At 41.9% G+C, this 21,857-nt stretch overlaps 1 protein-coding gene across 8 annotated transcripts in view; it reads left to right on the plus strand.

Moving 5' to 3' along the window:
• LOC140690711 (uncharacterized) overlaps positions 1–21,423 on the plus strand; it is a 33,646-nt gene extending 12,223 nt beyond the window's left edge. For 2 of the 8 annotated variants that reach the window (XR_012065980.1, XR_012065982.1), the window contains exons 2-4: positions 14,412–14,529; positions 15,066–15,189; positions 15,471–15,742. Coding sequence is in view for 1 of the 8 variants with exons in the window: in XM_072952632.1 (XP_072808733.1) it covers positions 14,412–14,529; positions 15,066–15,189; positions 19,759–19,818; positions 19,984–20,074; positions 20,353–20,447 (488 nt within the window). In the remaining 7 variants the exon portion in view is untranslated. Of the gene's footprint in view, positions 1–14,120; positions 14,180–14,411; positions 14,530–15,065; positions 15,190–15,449; positions 15,743–19,544; positions 19,819–19,916; positions 20,075–20,352; positions 20,474–21,182 lie in introns of those variants that run through there. The other 6 variants (XR_012065981.1, XR_012065983.1, XR_012065978.1 and 3 more) reach the window with 5 other exon arrangements.
• Positions 21,424–21,857: the final 434 nt, after the last annotated feature.

Consider the following 21,857-nt stretch of genomic DNA (forward strand, 5'->3'; position numbering starts at 1 on the left):
GCTTAGCGACAGAAATAACAAGACTGATTCCAGGGCAGGGCCAGGTGGAGGGAACAGTGGAAATTGAATGTGACCTCAAACACCTAGGTGGGTGCTGGGGCTGTTACTAAAATGGGGAGCCTGGGAGGTACCTGCCAGGAATCGAAGTCTAGAGTAAATGGTGGACATAAGGCCTTTTTTTTTTTTTGACATATGGCATTTTTAAGATGCCATTTGTCATCCAAGTTAGGGCTTCCAAGAGGCACTCGTGTCTATGAGCCTGGGGCTCAGGTGAAGGAGCCGGACTAGAGATACACATTGGGATTCGTCATTCTTAGCTGGTGTTCACAGCCGTGCAAGTGGATCAGCTCATCTCAAGAGGTGCAGACTGTGTCTGAGGGGGGGCAGGGCTGTGCCTGGTTTGGAGGAAAGCCCAGACCATGCAGCTTTGGTGTGTCAGTCAGCGGCGTTTGTGATTTTCAGAGCAATGGCATTTATCCTTAAGGTTCTGGGGGGTGGGCAGGGCCACACAGGAAGAAATCTGAAGAGAGGGTTTTGGCCACGTGTGCGCGTCTTGGGACGATCCAGAGGCTGCAGGTTCCAGAAGGGGAAACTCCTCAGAAGCTGGAGTCGGAGTGGGGAGTTGGGAGAATGTAGTCACACTCTCCTGTGATGAAGGGAGGGAGGCCTAGGGAGTCCGCACCCTAGCGGACTCTCTTTCCCACGAACAAAAGGCAATCAGACAGAAGATTTGAGGTAAGAAGGGATGGGCGTTGGGAGAGGAGCCAACCTGGAGAACGGTGGTTGAACAATTCTTGAATAGTCTCCCTGAAACATAGAGTTAAAAAAACCCAGACTCTTAAGAATATTGATAGTGACTGGGGAGGAGGCAGTTGTTTTTCTGACCTCCTAAGGGTAAGGTATGTATCCGGGGATATACAGAAGAATCGGGCAGTCTGTTCCTGGGGCTTCACCCTTACCAGGGGGAACAGTGCAAGTTTAAAGGGGGAGAAGGGCAGCGGAGGGAAACTAGCCAGGTCCCGTGTCACGTACCAGTCGGCCGCCCTACTTGCGTGTTGCATTCACATCCATGCCTCCCAAGTGGGCGGTGGCAGCCCCGTTTTGAAGATTGGGAAGCCTCCTCAGAGGTTTAAGGAATTGGTTCATTTAGCAGCTAGTAAATGCTGTAGCAGGATTCCAGCAGGGCCTTGTCAGACTTCAAGGGCATGTTCTCTCTACTAATTCCGGTTGTACCTGAAATGGTGAAGTGAGTCAGTTTCGGAGCCTTTCAGAGAAAGTACGCTTTAAGTGCCTCAGGACTGTTGCACAAAGCTCAGTGTTCTTTCATGGTTCGGAACCACCGCAGTGCTTTTTGCCCCACAGATGTAAGGTCTTACTCCTTTGACGATGGCGTGGTTGTAAATGACATACAGGTGCAAAACCACACTTAGCAGCTTCTGAAGGGAAACTCTCCTGTTCTCCATTGATCGGCTTTCTTCCACGGGATGTAACTGTGCTGCAGCTAAGGCCTGAGCTTTCCGTATGGAGTGAGGGTTTGATATCCAAATTTAGCATAAAACAGTCAGATGGAGAAAATCGAAGATGACAATATATTTTGGGGTTTCATTAGACAAGACATACTATCTGTTAATGGCTCATAAAGCTAATGAAATTGAGTACAGAACATTGCATTTCTTACTTTCTACTGAGAGCTGTCTTCCAACATAAGGTTCTCTGCTTTGGAACTTCAGCTCAGCCACTAGGGCGCCTGTCATTGTGTTGGTGTGATTGCATTTACACAGTGCATGTAATCTGGGCTTCCTTAGCCCCAAACACTCCAGTGCAGAATCATAGGCTGTAGCCATCACTTAGTTATACAAATACTTCTAAAACTATATGATACCAAAAAAAATAAATAAATAAAAATAAAGAGAGAGAGGGAGATTGCCTTTATCAAAGTTCCTTTGGATTTTAACTGCAAAGTGTTGTTGAGCAGCTCTGGTTTCCTTTGGATATGAATATATACATTTCTTTGCATGTAACTTGGATTTCAGGCTTGAACACCAAGCTCTTGTTTTCCATGAGCCACAAAAATCATAGCCAAATGACACACGTATGAAACAGTTTATTCTTTTTATCTGAGACAGAATCCTTGAATTTGGGACTTGAGCTGCGACTTTCCTGTTTGCTCTTCCCACCCCTCTTGTCACCTCACTCCTTTTTCCCACGTGGCCTCCAAGAGGTCATGGTCTCATAGGAGCAGGTGGACAAATACCAGTTGGTCGCCAAGCAGTGCTGCTGTAGATGGAGCCCAGCCAAGAGCTAAAGGACATCATCAGGGAGGACTTCCTGGAAGAAATTGGCTCTACATTCAGTTCTGGGGACAGAGTAAGAGTCAGCCAGGGGAAGGAATCAAGAGGGTGACTCAGGTGGCAGGAGCAGCCCGGGTAGAGGCCTGGAGGCTTGTGGGGTGGGGACTCGGGGAGACTGCCCTGTGTGGTCCAGGGTGGTGGGTGACCCTGCTTTGAAGGACACTGGAGAGGGCCTAGGGGTGGAGGGCTTTGGAGGAGCTTGGTTTTTACTAGAACTGACACAGAAGAGGCAGTGAAGGGTGTCATCAGGAAGTGACCCTTAGGAGAGCAGCTCTGCCTGTCCTTTTGAGTCCCACCCCTTCATTCTTTTATTCACAACACACGCAATTCTGAGTGTCTAGGGGAGAGGGGGTGGACCCACAGTAGTAAGCAAAATGTACTTGCTTCTTGAGAGCTTAGCAGTGTCAGAAGTTGACTTAGATTAAAATGTTTTATTAACACAGCAGGGCACCTAATCCAAAGTGCGGAGGTTGGAGGGAAGGAAGACTTCCTTGACAAACAGTTAAAATGAGCCTGGAGGCTAGTGGGAAGTAGCAGCAGGTCACGGGGCCCCTGAGGTCACTGGGGACCTGGTACTGAGGTGAGGATGGACAAGCAGGGTCGGGGGTGGGGCTAGAACTCTACCAGGGAGCCTTTGATGGGTTTGAAGTGGGGGAGATGTAATCAAATTTGTGCTTTGGGAAGGCTGCCTTGGCTGTGTGTGTGTGTGTGTGTGTGTGTGTGTGTGTGTGTGTAGCGGGGAAGAGGGGGAGGGTGTCACCAACTGGGAGGGTCATTAGAAGACCATTCACAGGCTCGGAGGCCACCAGTGGGAGAGGGGCGTCGGGACTGCTTGGGGACCGCAGGGGCAGAGTGGATGCCGGGTTTCCTTGTGTGGAGGGCTTGTTAGCGGGGTCGCTCTAGCGACACCTTGTGGCTGGAAGTAAACAGATGGAGGCCGCCAGGTGGACTTACCTCTTCTCTCCTTCCCTGCCTTGTGTGATGATCTTAGCTCTGCCAACATATGGAACAGAAGAGCTAAGTTCCAGAGTAGCCCAGGACTTTGCTGGGCTCGTTCAAGTGAGAGCAGATAGGATTTAGGCTTGTGTTGAGATCTGTAAGTTAACTTAGCTAGAAACGTCCTGTCTTTTGGATTTTCATAGGGGTAGTAATTCTTGATAAAGATTGCTTTCTTGGTGAGAGGAAATTTAATACAACTGATGTCTTTCTCAAAAAAATCTTATCTTTTAAGAAATTTAATATTCAAAATAATAGGAATATTTTAAAATGATAAACTAAGGCTTTCGTGTAGTTTCTTTGGTTTCTGAGTTGATGTGTAGGTAGACCCTTTGCATTACATAATAGCACATCTTTGACAGTATTTAAAGAGCTGTTAGTGAGCGCCCCCAATTTGAAAGCATCATTAAAGCTTGCTCTGAAATAGTGAAGTCATATAGGTCTTGTTTGCAGAAGCCAGATATTTGGTTTATAATCTGCAGCATAGCTCCCTTTATAAAATAATAATAGATTCAAAATTAACAAAGTGGAAAATAATTGATTTTTTTTAAAAAATGAAACATAAACTTTCTTGTGCTATTGTTGCAACTGGAAATTTTGAAAAGAAAAATCCTATTGTAATATCATCTAAGTGAAATACATATATGTCTGTCACATTTGAATAGTAACTGCACAGTGGTTTTTGAAGTCAGGATCATTCCAGCTCAGATACTGGCAGTGATGGTTGCTGGTTTTCAATGGAAGAGCCTAAATTTGCTTTCTTAGCTTTATTCTTTTCTTTTCTTATATTTTCTTTTCTTTTCTTTTCTTCTCTTTTCTTTTCTCTCTCTCTTTTTTTTTTTTTTTTTTTGGGGTAGTGCGAGGGTTGAGTAGTGCTGTGCCAGCATGATTTGGGGGCAATTTGTGGGCAGATGTCGTGCAGCAGCAGTGAGATATTTCCATGCATTTTACTTTCCGGACATCACCAGGGAACATGTGTGGTTTGTGCCTGCAGGATGGGATGCTGCAGGACTCCCTGGTCCATCAATGTTATGTCTTGGAGCTGCTCCGGTCAGTGAATGATTTTCTGTGGCTTGGAGCTAATGTGGTCTGACGCAGATGATCAGATGTGTAACTAAAGTACTGTTACTTGAAATAAGAGAAAAGCTAGCAAAAATGTCTCTAAAATACAGGATGAGGGAGGAGAATTGGCTGAGCTGCTTGCAGTGGGGAATATTCTCAGGTGACTCCCTCACTGTGTCTCCTGTCACTATCCCCCACAGCCCTGCATGGCAGTCCTACTGAAGCAACCATGCACTTTCTCAGAAACGCGCTGAATTTCCTTGTGCCTCTGATTGTTCACTTTTTTTTTCAAAGCACATCTTGCCCTTTGCTTAAATGCCATCCCTGCTAGCCACCACTTACACTCATTCTTCTGGACCTCGTCCATATATAGCTGCTGAATGAAAGAACAAAATGTAGTATCTCCATTTAGTGGAATATTATTCAGACATAAGAGTGAATAAAAAAGAAAAAATAAATAAAGGGGAATATGAAAAAAGCCATCTGCTCTGGGTAGTCCAACCTGACTGCTCAACCCGGCCTTTTCCCTTTGAAACCCCACCCCTTATACCCCACTCTACTATTTTTGATAGTATTTACCACCTTCTAATAAAGTTTAACATTTTCAAAAAAAAGAGACATGCTGATACCACTTCAACATGGGAAAGCCTTGATAACTGCACGTTAACTGAAAGGAACCAGACACAAACGGCCACATATTGTTGATTTCAGTGATCTGAAATGCCCAGAATTGGCTCATGCAGTGGCAGAGAGCAGATGATGGTTGCAAGGGGCTGGGTGGAGGGGGGTTGTGGAGTGACTGCTAGTGACAGGGGTGTTCTATTGGGGTGATGAAATGTTCTGGAAATAGATGGTGGTGAGGGCTGCACAACCGTGAGTGTGCAGAAGACTGCTGAGCGCTGTCTCTGGGAGTGCTTGTTGTTGGGGCGGCTTTATTTTGTTCTCATCCTGTAATGTGAAGGGTCATCTTGTGCTGAGACCATTCAACTCCTGTGAGTGGTAAGTCTAAGAGACTTTGCAGAGTCATGTTTCTTTTTTCCCCCTTGCTGAGTGTAGGCAAAAATGGTTTAAGCCTGAGAAAGTGCTCCATATGCAGAAATGTCTTTCAGTTTTGGCTGGTGTAAAAACCTTGTGAGCTTTTTAATCATTTAGGACAGTCTGTAGGGGGAACAGCCTGTGAAGCCTGGGTGAGACTTGGAAGAGCCGCGCTACCCTCCCAGACATGGGTGGGGATTTCACCCCCATTCAGGCAGTGAAGGGCCAAGACCCGTGAGAGGAGTTGACAGTCATGAATATTTATGTGTATCCGCTGCTTCATCTTGGATATTAATTTCTAGCTGAGTCATTTTGTGGCGGCAGCCTCATCCTACATCAGGAATTTATAGTATCTGCTCTTTGAGGTGAAGAGCTGACAGACTTGATTATTTAACAGTCTATCTTGTATTGATATCTCAGATTCCTTTGTCAATCGCAAAACAGCAGAAATACAGACGTCCTTTAATGCCGATGTGACCTGGAGCAGGTTTAGTTTCTGTACCTCAGTGACCTTATCTGCGTGTGGGGAAGATGATAACAGTGCTTCCCTCAGAGGGGCTGGTGAGAGGAGACTGAGAAGCACAAATGGAAGACTTACACGAGATGCTCATGAATGACAAAATTTAGTGCTCTCAGCCTGGTGAGGCCTCAGGGGCAGAGATGTCAGAACAGAGCAGTCCTAGCCGGAGTTCGATCCGCATTGGCAGGTTTTATGATCACTATCACCACTGTGGGTTATCAGGTAGTTTTAAGACTTGGTAATATGAATTCATGAATAATGTTAAAGACTAGACAACTCAGATCTGGTTTACATAGTTCTCAAGATTTCCTGTGAGAAATGGATATTTTTTCCCCATCTTAAATCTGAGTGGATTCTCTAAAAAAATTCTGTAGTCCTCCATCTTTTTCCTTTAATTCTCCTTTTTTTTAAATAAAAGTTTTTAAATGGAGTTACTGGGGACTGAACTGAGGACCTCATGCGTGCTGAGCACATACTCTCTCAACTGAGGTATACTCTCCCCCATAATTTTTTTAAACTTAACTTTCTTAGTATTCAGAGGTTAGAGGCCTCTATTTCTTTTTTTGGAGACTTGTCCATAAACCGGTAAATCTAAAATTAATGGACAAAATTTGGTTTATTAAAAAAATCATTAGAACTTTTATCAATCCATTCAAAAGGAAATGCTTATTGAGTTAAAATGTTTCTCCTTTATGGTGATTTCTAATTTTTGGTCTAGCTTAACTTATTAAAAGTAATCCTCATCATCATAATGACCAAGCTTGCTGTGAGTGGACACCTACCAAAGGCTAAACTGTTTTTCTCATGTTTTACTTCAAAGCAGGTGTTTGACGGTAGGTATCAATGTCTCCTTTTTGCAGCTGAGGGATTGAGAGGTGGGCAGCTTGTCCCAAATCAAACGCAGCTGGCGGTGCCTAGCTCGGTGCTGGAACCCAGGCTGCACAGGATGCATTCTCAATTTCTCCTCTGATCAGCCTCCTGTTGAGTGGTTTCCCGAACTCCTGTGAGTCCATAAATGACCAATTTTGGCGATCTCAGCCTGATGAGGCCTTCAAAGGAGAGACACCAGTGAGAATGTGAAACAGAGTGGCATAAATTAAAATTGTACATTTTCACAAATGTTGCATTCTCAGGTAATGACTTAAATAGTTTATGTTTTCTTTATATTAGTGCTATGTAAGCACTAAAAACAAAACATTAAAAATGATTATAGTGCAAAATAGGAGTGGGCTTTGAAAGTCCAATCATTGCTAATGATGTTGCTTGTTTTTCTCTAGTGGTGCTTATTGACAGAATAATTTACAAATGACTGAATTTGTTTTATGTATGTAGTCTTAGTATGGAGGAAAAGTTTGTCAGTGCATATTGAAAGTAAAATCTTTACTCTTTTCTTTCCTGATGATAAATATGTACGTTGTTTCCATGGCTTAAGTATATTTCCTCATTTGTGAAATTTGAGTGATGCCGTTTACCATGTCTGACTGTGAGAGGTAGACGCCTTGTATACAAAGCATCCAAGAGCTGCTTAGTAAAAATGTGCTGTCACAATGACAGATAGTTTAGAAGGATCAACTGTGAATACTAAAGAGGGTGGCTTGTTTCTGATGCATATTCAATATGGATATATATGAATATGGCTTAAAGTAACAAGGATTCAGTGTTTTTTGTGTGTGTGTGTGCGTGCAGTATGAAGTTTTAATGAAATCTGTATCATTCTATTGAGACAGGGACTAGTTAAATTGACTTAAGCAGACGACCTTGAAGATTATTTACACAGAATGTGTATTGTTACAACTCAGTGTTCATGCTGCCGTGTAAATATACACTCAGACATTTAAATTCGTAGGACTCTGACCAGAAGCATTAAGTTTAGAAAAATCCACATTGATCATTTTCAGGGAATAAGCTTCTCTCTTTTGTGATTAAAGAAAATTTTGATTTATTTTTCTGCACTCTTAATAGGTTTTAAAATATCAAAACATTGATTTGACATGTCAGCTTTTTTAATAGAAAAAAGCTCATGCTGTTTTAATATGTAAATAAATGTTTTTGTATTTCAATACACTTCTATGATTTCCTGGCTCTTTGAGAAGTATTTTGCAAGATACTTAGATTACCTCCTGTTGGAAAAATACAGACATGACTTTTATGAATATAGGTCTAGTACAGGTCTGTTGGTTTTTGCTACAGTGCAAGACATGAGGACTAGGAGAGCAGTATGTGCTACATAAGCTTTTAGTTATCTGATTCTTGTTTCTGATCCACAGGCAATTTTTGTGTTGCACCTTTCCAGGCAACCAGGAAGGCCTTTTAAGCCATAGGTGGCGCTGTTACACCTTCTTACAGTCTTAACTTTCCTGTTTGTAAAGGAAGTCTTAAACAACGTTTTTTTTTTTTTTTGATTCCTTTGCTTAGTGCTTCAGGGTAGCACAATGTCCATTATGTCTGACTACCTGGAACTATTATTCTGCTTATGTCTTAGTTTTATTCTATCATCTCGCTGTGAACATTTCAGACTTCCTGTGCAAACAGTTGCAACATCGGACTTTTCTTGCAGTGTTAGAAACCAGTGAGCCGGGATTTTATAAAAGAGCTAGAAGCGGCCTCTGGAGCACCTTAAAGCTGAAAAGTGTACTGAGTTCCCTAAGTATTATCCCCACCGCTGTGTGTCAATGGGTGGTAGGAGATTTGGTACATATACAAAGGGGTGTGGTGTTTTGACTTGGGTTTGCGTGCACGCGCTGCCACTGAGCTACGTGATCCTGAGTCAGTTCTTTCTGAGTTTTTCCCTCATCTGTGAGATGGGGACACTCATTTCTGCTTTGTAGAATTGTGAGAATTAGAAATTATGTAAAGTGTTTAGCACAGTGTGTATGACAAGAGGGCTCATAATCTTAACTGCTGTTTGGTGTGAAGCCAACATTTGATAGTCTTTGGCAATTACTGAGAAACAGGAAAATAAGAAAAGCTGGTTTTATGATGAAAGATATTTGAGGAGGTTCCATAGTTCCTATACACATAATTTAGCATCAGCAGAGTCAGGACAGTTACACAGTCGCCCTGAACCAATGTTAAGCCACAGAATTTTTATACTTCATATATGTTGGGGCTTAAGGGGACCCAATACTTATACACATGTTGTGTCCAGCAGCCAACTGAGAGATGACAAAGAAGAACAGGCAGGCGATAAATGTCTCCTTTATTACTGATGAAGCCACGTTCTCCATGAAATTCAGGGCTGTGGGAGAGTGAGTGTCATGACACTATGTCCCAGAATTAGAGACTTACGCAGTCCCAGGTAACTCTGGTCCACAGCGAGCATTCCCTTGAGAGATTCTGACCCATAATGCACAGGACTGTCTTGCCATGGAACTGAGCATCCCGGCTGCTTCCTAAGGGTGGCCAACACTGGAGGGGAAGGAAAGCTTTCATATGACCTGCTTGTCTCCCCGGACTCACACCTCAATCTGTTAGTGTGAGGAGGGCTAGCCGTGGGCCAGTGGTCAGGGGTGTGAAGGGAGAAGCAGTCTCCCATGGACCAGAGGAGTGGGGAGGAGGGAATCCCCCCTCAGATTAAACAGGTGGTGGCTTGAAACAGAAGGGTGCTCCTCAAGAGTTTATAAGAGGGGAAATAAGGATTTCCTTTGGGACTCAGAATAGTCATGAAACACAGAAGATGATTAGATGGGAGACTTGTAAATCACTTTCTTATTAAATTGAAATTTGTTGGGCACCAAAAATGTGCTACATTCTTTTCTGAGAGTTTTACAGAAATGAATCCTCCAATTTTCACAACAAGTGAGTAAGATTTGATTGTTATCCCAGGTTTACAGTGTGGAAATTGAGGCACACAGAGGGTAAGTAATTTGGCCAAGGTAACAGAGCTAGTAAGTGGCAGAGCTGGGATTTAAATCCTGGCTATCTGGTTTCCAGGCTCCCAGGGATGGGCTTTGGGTGTTTACAGGTATCTGCATCCCTGGATCTCTGTACCTCTGCATCAGTTAGACCAGAAAGGACAGGGAAAGTGGAGTTATACAGGTACTCACAGTCGTGTTTCAGCCACTGTCCATGGAGTGTGCCCCGTGATTGGCATTAATTGTTTTCCAGGCAGTAGATCTGTTCTTATAACAGAAATTTAGTCCATTGAGTTAATCTAGAAACCCTTCCTGCTCTGCTTCTGTCCACGCTTGCCATGTGACTGCCTGCCCGAGATTGGGCCATGGAGGAGAATCTGTACTCATGGTTGAACTCTGATATTTCAATCTGGTTTGTAGTTTCACATCTCCTGTTACATTAATAAATTAAATTTCTGGTTTTCTTGCATCAGTGTGTCATAAGTTTGCTTAATGTGAAACCAGTCCATGGGAGCCGAGGGGTGCTGACGGTATAATTTCTGAGCATGTGGCATTTCTACCCGTGCAGAAATGGCTGGAGGATGTCCACCTTCCTCACTGATTTCTCCCAGCAGCAGGGTCCTCTCCCACCCCCAGATGTGAGGATGGGATCTCTCTGAGTAGGCCATTCAGAGGCCGAGTCCACCAATCAGATGAAGTACCTGGAAGTGGGTTTAATAGAAGAAAAGGGCTTCCAGGTAGTCCGATGGGCTGTTTGAGTCCGTTTGGTGAAAAGATGTCCACTGTCTGTGGTTGAGCTGCTTCTTTGCTGTTTAAAAGTCTGTATTACATGAAGGGATTTTAAAAAGCAGAAAGGTGTGATTTCAGGTGGTACATCCGCACCGGTGAGTAGTGCTGGATGACCGCCTGTGTGAGGAATAGACAGAGTCTTACAAACTTCATAAAACAGCTTTTAAAGCTCTTCCATCTGAGTGCACTTCGTATGGGGTCCAGTTCATGACTGGTCGCGCTGAGAGGGCACGTAACTGATGATGGCAGAAAGAACACGGAGGCATCAAAAAGGTCCCAGACATGTTCTGTGTTTAGAGGATGGGGCACAGAGTAACATATTTGAGCTGGTTTTTCATTGAACACTTTTGAGTATTTTCTAGGACTCCCCAATCCCCCATGGTTCCATGCAGCTGGGTGTCCCCTCAGTGCAGCTCTGTCAGCGCTTGCCCTGGGCTGACGCGGTGTCACGGGGAGCAGGACGGTCAGTGTCCCCGGCTCCTCCGAGCCCCGTCTCCTCATCCGCAGAGCCGGGTTTCTCATCCGTGTCTACTTAGTAGGATTGCTGAGAATCACACGTGATGGTTGTCAGGTGTGATTTGTGGTTGTCTCTGTGATTGGCGTATAGTCAATATTTGATAGAAACACTTGTTTTTTATTATAATTGTGGCTCCTAGATTGCAGTGGTTTTTAGTCTGCATTTATTTTTTTATATAAATTTATTCTTATTTTTAAGTAAGCACTTGTATTTATTTATTTTCATGAAGGTACAGGGGATTGAAGCCAGGAACATGTGCGTGCACAACAGGTGCTCTACAATGGAGTAATACCCACCCTCCTTGTCTGCACTTAAAAATAAATATTTCAATACACAAAATATTTCTTAAACACCATCATGGGTCCTATTTTCTGCATAGACAATTGAATACATATGCCATCTCAATAAGAATAAATGTCATAGGGACATACCTTTCTAAATCTGTTTACGTGTTTTAAAACGATCATAGCTAGTGAAAAACACGAGTCTTGGATCCACTACTTCTTAGGGTCTGCTTTGCCATCATGGGGAATTACATTCTACAGAGAAGGCTAATTGGATCTCATTGATATTTGGATGATTTTGCAATGTTCAAGGCTTTCAAAAGCTGACCGTTTTGTATTTTAAACTAACTACAAAGTTATCTTCTAGAAGTTGTAAGTCCTTAGCTTGTGAAGTGCCCAGTAATTCGTTTGTATATGTCTGTGTCTCTGTGAACGTGTATGTGTGTGATTTCAGGAATGTAGCAATAAGTTCCATATAGCCTTCTGAAATCTTTCTCCTCCAGTTCAAGGTGTAGGTATATATTTACACAAATAAATTGATACTCTTTTGTGATTTGGCATATTGGTGGGAATAAGAGGTTCTCATAATTGTTTCAGAAGGGTTGGGGAGCATGAGCTTAGAAAATGGGAGGAGATAGAGGCAGGGAGGTTCTTTAAACTTTGTGCAAGATGAGAAACAGTAGCTTTTCTTTTTTCTTCTAAAGCAAACTGGCACTGAATTGTAACATACTAATACTCAGAATTGCTTTTCTGATCAGAGACAAGTGCCTCAGATTTTTCAAGGCAACATGAATGATGAAATGTGTTTTAGCAGTTATCTTTAAAAGTAGTTTTATTTTTCAAGTATAAGTCTATAGACTGTTCTTTTTTTCCAGCTGTACAAGAATTTCTCATTGATCCAGGTACGTGATCAATGTGTTTAGTTTCTTTGGGTTATTTATTTTTTTTAAGTGCTTGATTCATTCTGGTGTGAATGAATGTTTAAAATTTCTGGATTTTGATCTTTAAAACTTGCTGATTTATCAGAACTGCAAAAAACCTGATGTTTGTTCCTTGTTTGGTGGGGCAACCTATTGATTTATGTTGTCTGTTATAGAGGGAAATTCTTCCTCTAGCCTGTAGATAATTAAGTGAATGGTTTGCAGTGTGCCTTAAAAATTATTTGAATGCATTGAGCATGTTTGTCCAGTGAATTTTGGATTGAGTCATAATAATGACTTTGCTTTGATTCTGTGGCTTTTGTCCTCTCCACAAGAATTTGAATTCTCTGTTGCATTTTGTATTCGTGTTCTTAACAGGGGAAGGAATTTTGCATTTTTTACAGAGGTGGGTTTTCCTATCCCCTCTGAATTCCTTCTGTAATTGATACAGCGAAAATCTGTTATTGCAGTGCTTAATTATTTCATAAAAAATTTTTTGGCTTAATCAGAAACAATGACAAAGAATGATAATAAAAAATACGAAAACCTTCCTTCCTTTGAAGAATAGAAATGAGGTGGTCAGGCTCACGCATGCTTTGTACCTGACACACTTACTCTCATGTCATTGTGTATCATGAGTCGGAGATGGAGTTGCTTCAGGTTTATAAATTTTTGTTTTAACATTTGTGTTGAATTCATTCTCTAGGCATGATGATTCCTGTTGCCTTTGTGGAAAGTGTAGATGAAGGGAAACAAATGCTTTGTTTTGTTTTCAGGAGGCCTGAGATGCTGATGAGAAAAGAGTAGAGGGTGGGCTGAGGAAAATAGTGACAGAACCTCACCTCCAGGCTGAAATTGATGAACAAAGAAATCAATTAAGTGTATTGGTATTTGACTAATAGAAGTCAGACAGCCCAGACTGTCTAGTTATGCCCAAAGGAAAGTACTGAATTCACCTGCAGAATTAGGTGCTTTACCATGTAGAAGCAGCTTAGAGCAATCAGAAAAATCAGTCTTATGATGAGATATAAAAAGAATATAATATCTTTTATTTCTGAAACTTTTCTACATTAAGTTGTGTAGAGCTAAAATTAAGTTTCAAGCACCAGGAGTTAAGAGTTTAGGTGGTTCTGTGGGATCGTTATTCAGGGATGTGTCTAGACCCTGCTGGAGTGGCCGAAGCTGGCAGGAAAAGATCCAGAGCCAGGATTTGTCATCCTAGAGTGTCCTCCATAATGGTTCCATGTGGGAGCCCATGATTGAGTTAACAAGTTGTAACACATCCCAGCCGCCTGTCAACTTTAAGAAGAAAAAATGTGCTTATTAACTGCTTTAAAGCAAACACCTGTGCATCCTCACTCCTGTCTCCTTGCCATAAAAAGCAGAGACAATGCCTTGCTTGCATATTTGAGGTTATAGATAGCACACTGCTTATTGCACAGCAATGACCCAGGCCCTCAGCTATAAACGCCAGGCGTGCGTGGTGTTAGATAGTCTATTATCCCCAAAACAGGGACCAGGCTGGTCTGGTGTTCTGCTTTGTAATGAACATGTCTAAAAAATGTATCTTGTTCCCCTCAGCCCATGACTTCCCTAAAGGTAAACTAAGCCTTAGTACTCATGGTGGAGTCTACAATCTCTGTCTCATCCCTTCTTTCCCCAAGTTCCTGCCTACTATCTCACAACTGTTATTGACTTTTTCCTTTGATTATACACAATAAATATGGGAGCATTTGAGAGACTCGTGGATTTGGCTCCCTAATCCCTCTCGCTTTCTTTCCTTTTTCCGCAGTATTGAGAAATTCATTCCGTGTTGGTAAGACTTCCGCCAGCCAGAACCCACAGTTCCAGGTGAGGAGGATGCAGGCTTTATCCCTCCTACCCGAGGGAGAGAGAGGAGATAATTGAGATATGCTCCCCTGTGGTCCCTTCATGCCCCAGGGCCACTCCAGTTCACCTGCAGCCTTCTGGCCTCTGCTCACAGGGCCTCTGTCCCAGGATTGACCGCAGCCTTTTATTCCCTTGTCAACATTCCCTGTGCCTTTCAGAGGTTGCTCTCTTCTCTGCAATTCAACCCTGGCAGATGTGATGGTGGTCAGCGTGCTGATGGGCAGTTACTTGGGGACTCCCAGGAGCCATGCTGATTCTCCTGAGTCATTCGGGGTTACAGAACTGTCAAGCACTGCAGGAAGCCCATTCACGTGAGTTCAACACAGCATTACATCACTTTCATTTTATTTTTGAATTTTCAGTGGAGAAATTATTTGTAGCACACTGTTCCAGATTTTAGGCCGCCTGCTTTCCTCACCACCATTTCCTTGTTGGCTCTGGTGCTTGTTTTAAGAACCAGGTTTCTTCTCTGGTCATTTGTAGCAGCTGGGCTTGCCGAATCCTTGATTTGCATTTGAAGCAGAATGCTTCTTCGTGATGTCAAACTGATTTTCCTTGTCATGTCTGAATATTTCTTGTACACTCAGCAACAGTTTCAAGTGAAATGCTCTTGTCCAATTTCGGTTAACTAATATTTGCTGATCTCCTGCTTTCATGCTGAGGGCAGTTTCTTCTTCCTGTAATAAATGTTAGCAATTTGCATTTACTATGGAAGGTACTAATCCGAGGTGCTTTTGTTCTTAACAGTTTTAATACAAATCACCCATTAAAATGTACAGCGGATTTTACTCTATGCCCAGAAATGTGCATCCCAGTCAATCTTAGAATATTTTCTTCCCCCCAACAGGAAACCCAGTACGCATAAGCAGACATTATCAACTTCCCCATCCTCCCCAAGCCCCAGGGAGCCACTCTTCTGTCTCTGTGGATTTGCCTGTGCTGAACATTTCATGCAAATCGAGTCACTTCATGTAAGTAGAACCGTCTATTTTGACTGACTTCTTTCACACTGAGTAACGTTTTCAATGTTTGTCCACGTTGTGGCCTGGGTCAGTACTCTATGCTTTGCTATTGCTGAATAATATTTCACTGTATGGCTGGGCCCCTTTGTTTACCCATTCATCACGTGATAGACATTTGGGTTGTTTCTGTTTTTTGGCTCTGAAAATTAATGGCGAAAAGTAATGGTGAATATTCCTGTAGGAGTTTTTATGTTAACATTTGTTTTCAGTTCTCTTACTTGTGTGCCCAGGAAGCAGAATTGCTGGATCATTCAGAAGCCAAATGTTCAACTCTCTGAGGACGTGCCAGGATGTTTTCCAAAGTGGTCACGCTGTGTTACATCCTCACCAGCAATGGCTGCGGGCTCCGCTTCCTCTGTGTCCTCATTAGTGCTTGTTAATCTTTTTTTGATTTTAACCTATTGTAGTGAATGTGAAGCGGTTTCTCCTAGTTGTTTTGACTTGATTTCCTTTAGAGCTAATGTTATTGAACACCGTTTCATTGTGCTTATTGGCCATTTGTATATTTTCCTTGAAAAATATCTTTTCAGATTCTTTTTTCATTTTTTAATTGAGTTGCCTTTTTATTGTTGAGCTGTGGAATTTTTTTTTTTGATACACAAATTCCTTATCAGATAAATGATTTGAAAAAATTTTCTCCTGAGTGTTGTTTTTTCACTTTCTGGATGGTGTTTTTGAAGCAAAGTTTTAAAGTTTAATGAACTCCAATTTATCTCTGTTTTCATTTTTCCTTGTGCTTTTGGGGTAATACTTAATATCTGATGTATTTTATTAAAACTTGTATATATAAAATAACTTAATTCTTAGGACCGTTCTAGGAGATGGGTGCGGTTGTTGTCCCCAGTCTATGCATCGGAGACTGAGATGCAGAGAATTTGACTGACATATTAGTGTCAAAGCTACCCAGTGCTGTGGGAATTCAGACCCTCATGTTTTTCCCTAGCATCTGAGCTCAACACCACCATGCTCCAATCTTTCCAGGAAACGTTAATGAAAAAATCTTTACTTTTTTGATTTCTTGTTAGATTTTTTTCTTATTGGGGACCTCAAATTCTCATTTTCTTTTCGGATATCAGTGTCGATTTATTTTAGGTCTCATGTAGGGAGAAGCATTGCTATCAGTTAACTTCTTTATTACTCACTCTCCAGTGATGATTGTTGCTAGTTGATCTAATCAAGTCATGCTTAAGTCTTTCCTGCTCATGACACTAACAGCAGAGTCATGACTTATAGAATGCTCAAAGAAGAAAGTACTTGATTGATTTTATTTTGCCAACCAATCAGACCATCAAATAAAACCCTGGTGTTGACACAGACTATAAGCCCTCCAAAATAGGGTCACTGTCTTCATTGTGTTTCATTTGTTGGGTCACAGTGTCTGGATAGTGCCTTGCTGTCCAGCAGTTTTGTGAGGATACGGTGCTCGTGAATCATTGTAAGGACAGAAATTTGACAACAGACTGTGTTGTTCATTTCACGACGGAAAAGGTAATATAGAATTACTGTTCAGATCTGTTTTAAAATTAAGCTTTGAATTTTGAGAATAGTTCAAGAAGCCATACAAAGCTCTTTTTCACTAATTTTAGATCTATCTTAGACACATTATGTTTACATAGCAGAGTAACTTATCAAGTAGATTTGACAAAGGAGTGTTATATTGATTATTTGTTTTAGTTGAAATATTCTACCAGGGATAAAGTCATAAGTGCCCATAAATGAACAAATATATTTGTATTTAAATGCAACATGGGAGCAGACTACATATGTTTCTATATAATATATATGACTGTGTGTTTTAATCTTTCTGTCAGTGTTTTAATAGTTTTTCAGCAATTTTGTAACTTTAGAATTCTTCTAAAAAAATCACCCCCAATTCTAGTGCAGTTTGTACTGTGTATCCTGTCTTATGCATGGGATTCCACTGTCCCCTCAGTGAGGAATTTCCTCTCCTATTGTGTTAGGAGCAGAGTTAAAGGAACTGTGATTTCTAGGCCTTTGCTCTCCATGTGTTTGCAGTTGGCTCTCAGTCACGATTTTCCCTTTCCAGAGTTTTCATTGTTAAATTAGAATTTCTGAAAATAACTATTAATATGTTGCATTGGTCTCCCTAGAAACTTGACGTCTTTGTGCTTTTCAGTTTTCAATTTATGAAAAATGCAAATGCACTCTTGTTTTTAAGTTGTCCTTTTTCAATAGATATTTATCTCTTAATTGATAGAATAATTTTTCCCAATGAATGAATCGGTGTGCATGTTTTAAAGGATAACTTACTTTTTATTTTTCTTATTGTAACAGTAATATTCATTGTAGAGAATTTAGTAAATAAGGATTAACACAGTAATAACTTCACAATGGCCTCTAATCTCACCTGGAGATACAGTTGTAAGGTTTGAAATTGAGAATTATAAGTCCTCTCAAATTTTTCTTTTTCAAGTACGTATAGGTTACTGAGATCCTCGAATTCCCATATGAATTGTAGCAGCAGATAGTCAGTTTCTGCAGAGGAGCCCGCTGGGATTGTGATCGAGACCACGTTGAATATACGGATCGCTCTGGGGAGCACTGCCATTCCAAGAACACTTTCTTTTGATAGGGGAATGTGTGTGGAGTGTCTGTCCTGGTATTTAGGTCTTCTTTAACTTTTTTTTTCAACAATGCTTTGAGTTTACAGAGTATTATTTTACTTTAATTATCTTTGCCTTTATATTGAGGACAAGTGTGCAAGGTACCGGGATCAGAAGTGTATTTGAGCTCCGCAACTTGCTGCCACCATGGACGCTGCGCTCTTGCTTCACCCGCTGTACAATCTTGCACAGAATACGACCTCAGTAACTCTCTCTTGAATGAATGATTATATGATTGTTGGATGATGCTTGAGAGTCCTTGTGATGATTTTTTTCCCCAGCCTTTCCCCAGTTCTTAACTATGCCCTTTCTCTTCCTAAACTCCAGCCTGGGTTTCAGCCTGCCTGTGGCATTGATTTTCCTTGTCTGTGGACTCTTCCTTTCACTGGTTCCCGATAATGTTACATGTGGGCTGTGGAAACTTGCTAGATGTCAAGAAAGAGCTAATCCATTGTAGGCCAGTATTTTTAGAGTTTGTTATTGTTTTATTGATTGAAATTAAATGAGGCTGCCCCCTGAGCCCTCCCGTGAGCACTTTTGACCTTCCTACAGCTGATACTGCTCTAGTTGCTGCATGTGCCCTTTCCCCAGCCTTGATTTTGTAATTGAATAAGTCACCATCACTGGAGCCCTCTCTTTAAAAGATAAAGAGAACATTTGCTCCTTTTCCCTGTTTGGGGACTTCGATGAGATGAGATCCCAGATAAAGAATGGAGCCCCACCTCTTTCTGACCCCCGCTGTTTCCGTTCCTTTCTTCAGGGGAAAAGAGTACAATTCAACAGTATAAAGATTGATTGTGAGCTAATGAGATAGACAAGACAACCGATCATTTATTAAATAACCTTTCATGATAGAAACAAATGTATTATACACACAAACAGCACACAAAGCACTGTAGTACCATGGTTACAATCGTGGGTCCGAGTTCGTGTCCTGCTCTGGAGAGACCAGTCCTGTGAGATGGAGAACTGGTAAGTCGGCTTAGCCTCTCCAGAACTGGTTTTCTGTCCTGCAGAGACGGAGCTCGCTAGGCGTCCCCCCCGTAGAGGTGCTGTGGGGTGTAAATGACGCGCGTGGGCAGCCTGAGCACAGCTGCTCATTCCTCGTAAGTACAGGGTAGCATAGCTTTTGCGGTGATGGCTTTATGACCGCCCCATGTAGACTGTCAGTGCTCTGAAGGGATGCCTTGTGGTTTGGAGATGGGATTCTCACTTCTGTAAATACCCAAGTATAGTGTTATTGGGTCCTGCTGATTTCAGTCTATTCTTTAGAAAGTACATATTGTAGATATATTTTTCAAGCATGCGTGCTTTTTTTCTTTTACTATTTAAAGTTCTACCCTCTCATCTCTTGGTGTTACTTTTCATGGAATCCAGGAAACAGTCCTAAGCTACCTGCCTCTTCACACTTTTCCGTGGTGGTTTCCTTCCCTGATTAGAAGAGGGTTTTGCATAGGAAATTTTATTTGTTCCCCCTTTCTTGGAGTCTCTTTCTCTGTCTGCCCATCTCTCACCTCTCAATCTGTCCATTTCTCAACCCACTGCTTCTTCTGACATGTTCCAAAACGCATTTCAGGTAGCTTACAGAAGAACAGATACCAAATAAACAGGTGAGAAAATGGGGCCCAGTTCAGACAGTGAGGCTAGGAGGCGAGCCTGTGTGAGGGTTGCAGGCGTGAGACACATGCCTCTGCCATGTGACTTATAAGATCGACAGCAGCAGTGTGCTTCAAGCTCCCAGCAGACACAGGGAAGCAGGATTTGAGGGAGATGCTTACTGGCTGTGAAATAAATAAGTGACTTAGGAGAAGCCCAGCCTTTCCAGCTACTAAGGCTTAGGAGAATATTTTGAGTGTCTTCCAAAATCAGAGTATGGCATCTTTTCTTTTTTCAGAGTTCTATGTATAGTTGGTTACATTCTATACCTGGAAATTTCTCCAAAACTGCTTCCCACGTGAGTCCCATGGCTCGGGGATTGGGTGGTTCTGCTCATTGATGGGGGTTGGCCAGAAACAGAAAATGAGAGCCTCAAAGGGGCCTGGGATTTGTCAGTTATGTTTTGTCAGTGCTGTAGGGTTCAAGAAATGCTTTCACCGTTTCTCTCCATCTGAGGCGGCAGCGTAATCTCTTACCAGCATCAGGAGCTCAGGGCCACGGGATGGTGGGGGCTGACTGCACTGCCGTCAAGACAGCTGAGCTAGTCACTGCAGGTGTGGTTCTTTTACATACTGCATTTCATGTTCTTTACTAGAATGTTTCAACAGGGAGTTAATTAACTGAGTTAATTAACATTTAATAAATATGATCTTTGTTGAAAAGACAGTTATAGGCAGAATATAAGCTGTGAAGTCTTTAAAAACGGTTTCATTACTGAAATTTCATTTGGGGGGATACACGGTTTATCTTATATATGGCTCTCTTTTAAAGTAACAAAGAAACAAGACAGAAAAGGCAGAGGATGATTTCTGTTCTTCCTCTCGGCTTGCAGGTGCCCTCACCCCCAGTAGCATCAATCAAGACACCAGCACTGACACTGGCCGTGCTCAGAACTGCCTCAGCCCTGAAGACACTGCTGACAAATAGAAGGGGGCCACGCCCTGTTACAGCAGGTGCTCTCACTTTGTGGGTCCTTATGTAACTGCGTGGTGTTAATCAGGATCGCCCGTCCTACATTGTGTGATGCTGCTGCTTTGTCTCCTAGTTACTTGTTTCTCTAAGTATTCTTGTATTATTCTCCAATGCATAGTACTACACACCTAAAAATCTTTTTTCAGATGAAAAAGAATGTGCATTTAAAATAATAACTCTGAAAAAGGGGGCAAAAGAGGCTATCCTTGTCCCACTATTCAAAGATAATAATTAACACGTTAACGTATATTTTCATCAGTGTGGATCACCTCTGTCATAAAAAACCAGAGAGCACTCTGTGACTGTTTACTGTGTGGACACCTCCATTTTCCATTCGGCTTTTTATATGTTTTTCTACAATATTCTATCTCCTCTGGCATGATTTTTGATGACCAGTATAGCATTCTGTCTTGTGGAGGCATTGTCCATTTTACTTCGGACTTAAATAAACTTTTAAATTCCAAGTATACTTAACTGAAATACTGAAAAGAGAACTGTGGTGGTAGAGGAAGGCCCTACCTCCCTTCCCCTTATTTCCGAAGAGTAAAAACTGTTGAAAATTTGATATATATGTTTCATGACCTTTATGCCTATGACATACATATATACACACATATGAGAATTCCATGTATACGTGTGTGTATATATGCTTTATTTAAAAATGAGACCATACTATATGTTTTTCTGCAGCTCGCTTTAATCACTCAGGTGTATATCATAGACGTCCTCCCACTCCAGACTCACCCGGTCCTTTCAGATAGAGTGGAGGGGTCTCCTGATTTGCGGGTGTGGTCTCTTTCCCACGCACACCTTTGGTGAGAGAATGCTGTGGACAAGGCCCTGGACCACGGCGAAACGCCGGCTCCCTCATTGCTCGCAGCTCATCGTGATTTACCGCATCATTGTCTTGATGGTGGACAGTTAAGTTTTCTCCATTTTCCACTGTCAGAAAGGATATTTGACTGGCATCCTTCTTGTACAGACATTCCTGTGATCTTTTATGAGTATTCCTTTAGTTAAGGCTTCTGGAAATTTAGTCCCTGGATGTGACATTTACATTCATCAGACTCCATTCAAGTAACTCTAGAAATTCCTTCCATAGGGGAATGAAAAGATGCACAATTACTTATGTAACCAATTCTCTATTGCTGGATATGATTTCACTTCAGTTTTTCTTCCCACCATTGTAAACAGTGCTGTGTAAATGCCCTGATGGGTACATCTTTTTGGACTAAATTTGTTTTTTCCTAGAGGAAACGATTCGTAGAAGTGGTGTTGAGTCAGTGTGTACGTACGTTTTTCAGAGTTTACATATCCATTGACATGTCGTCCTCTGAAAATGTCGCTCATGGTTTCTTCTCCCAC

Source organism: Vicugna pacos, chromosome 31 (genome assembly GCF_048564905.1).
Source record: "Vicugna pacos chromosome 31, VicPac4, whole genome shotgun sequence".
NCBI lineage: Eukaryota > Metazoa > Chordata > Mammalia > Artiodactyla > Camelidae > Vicugna > Vicugna pacos.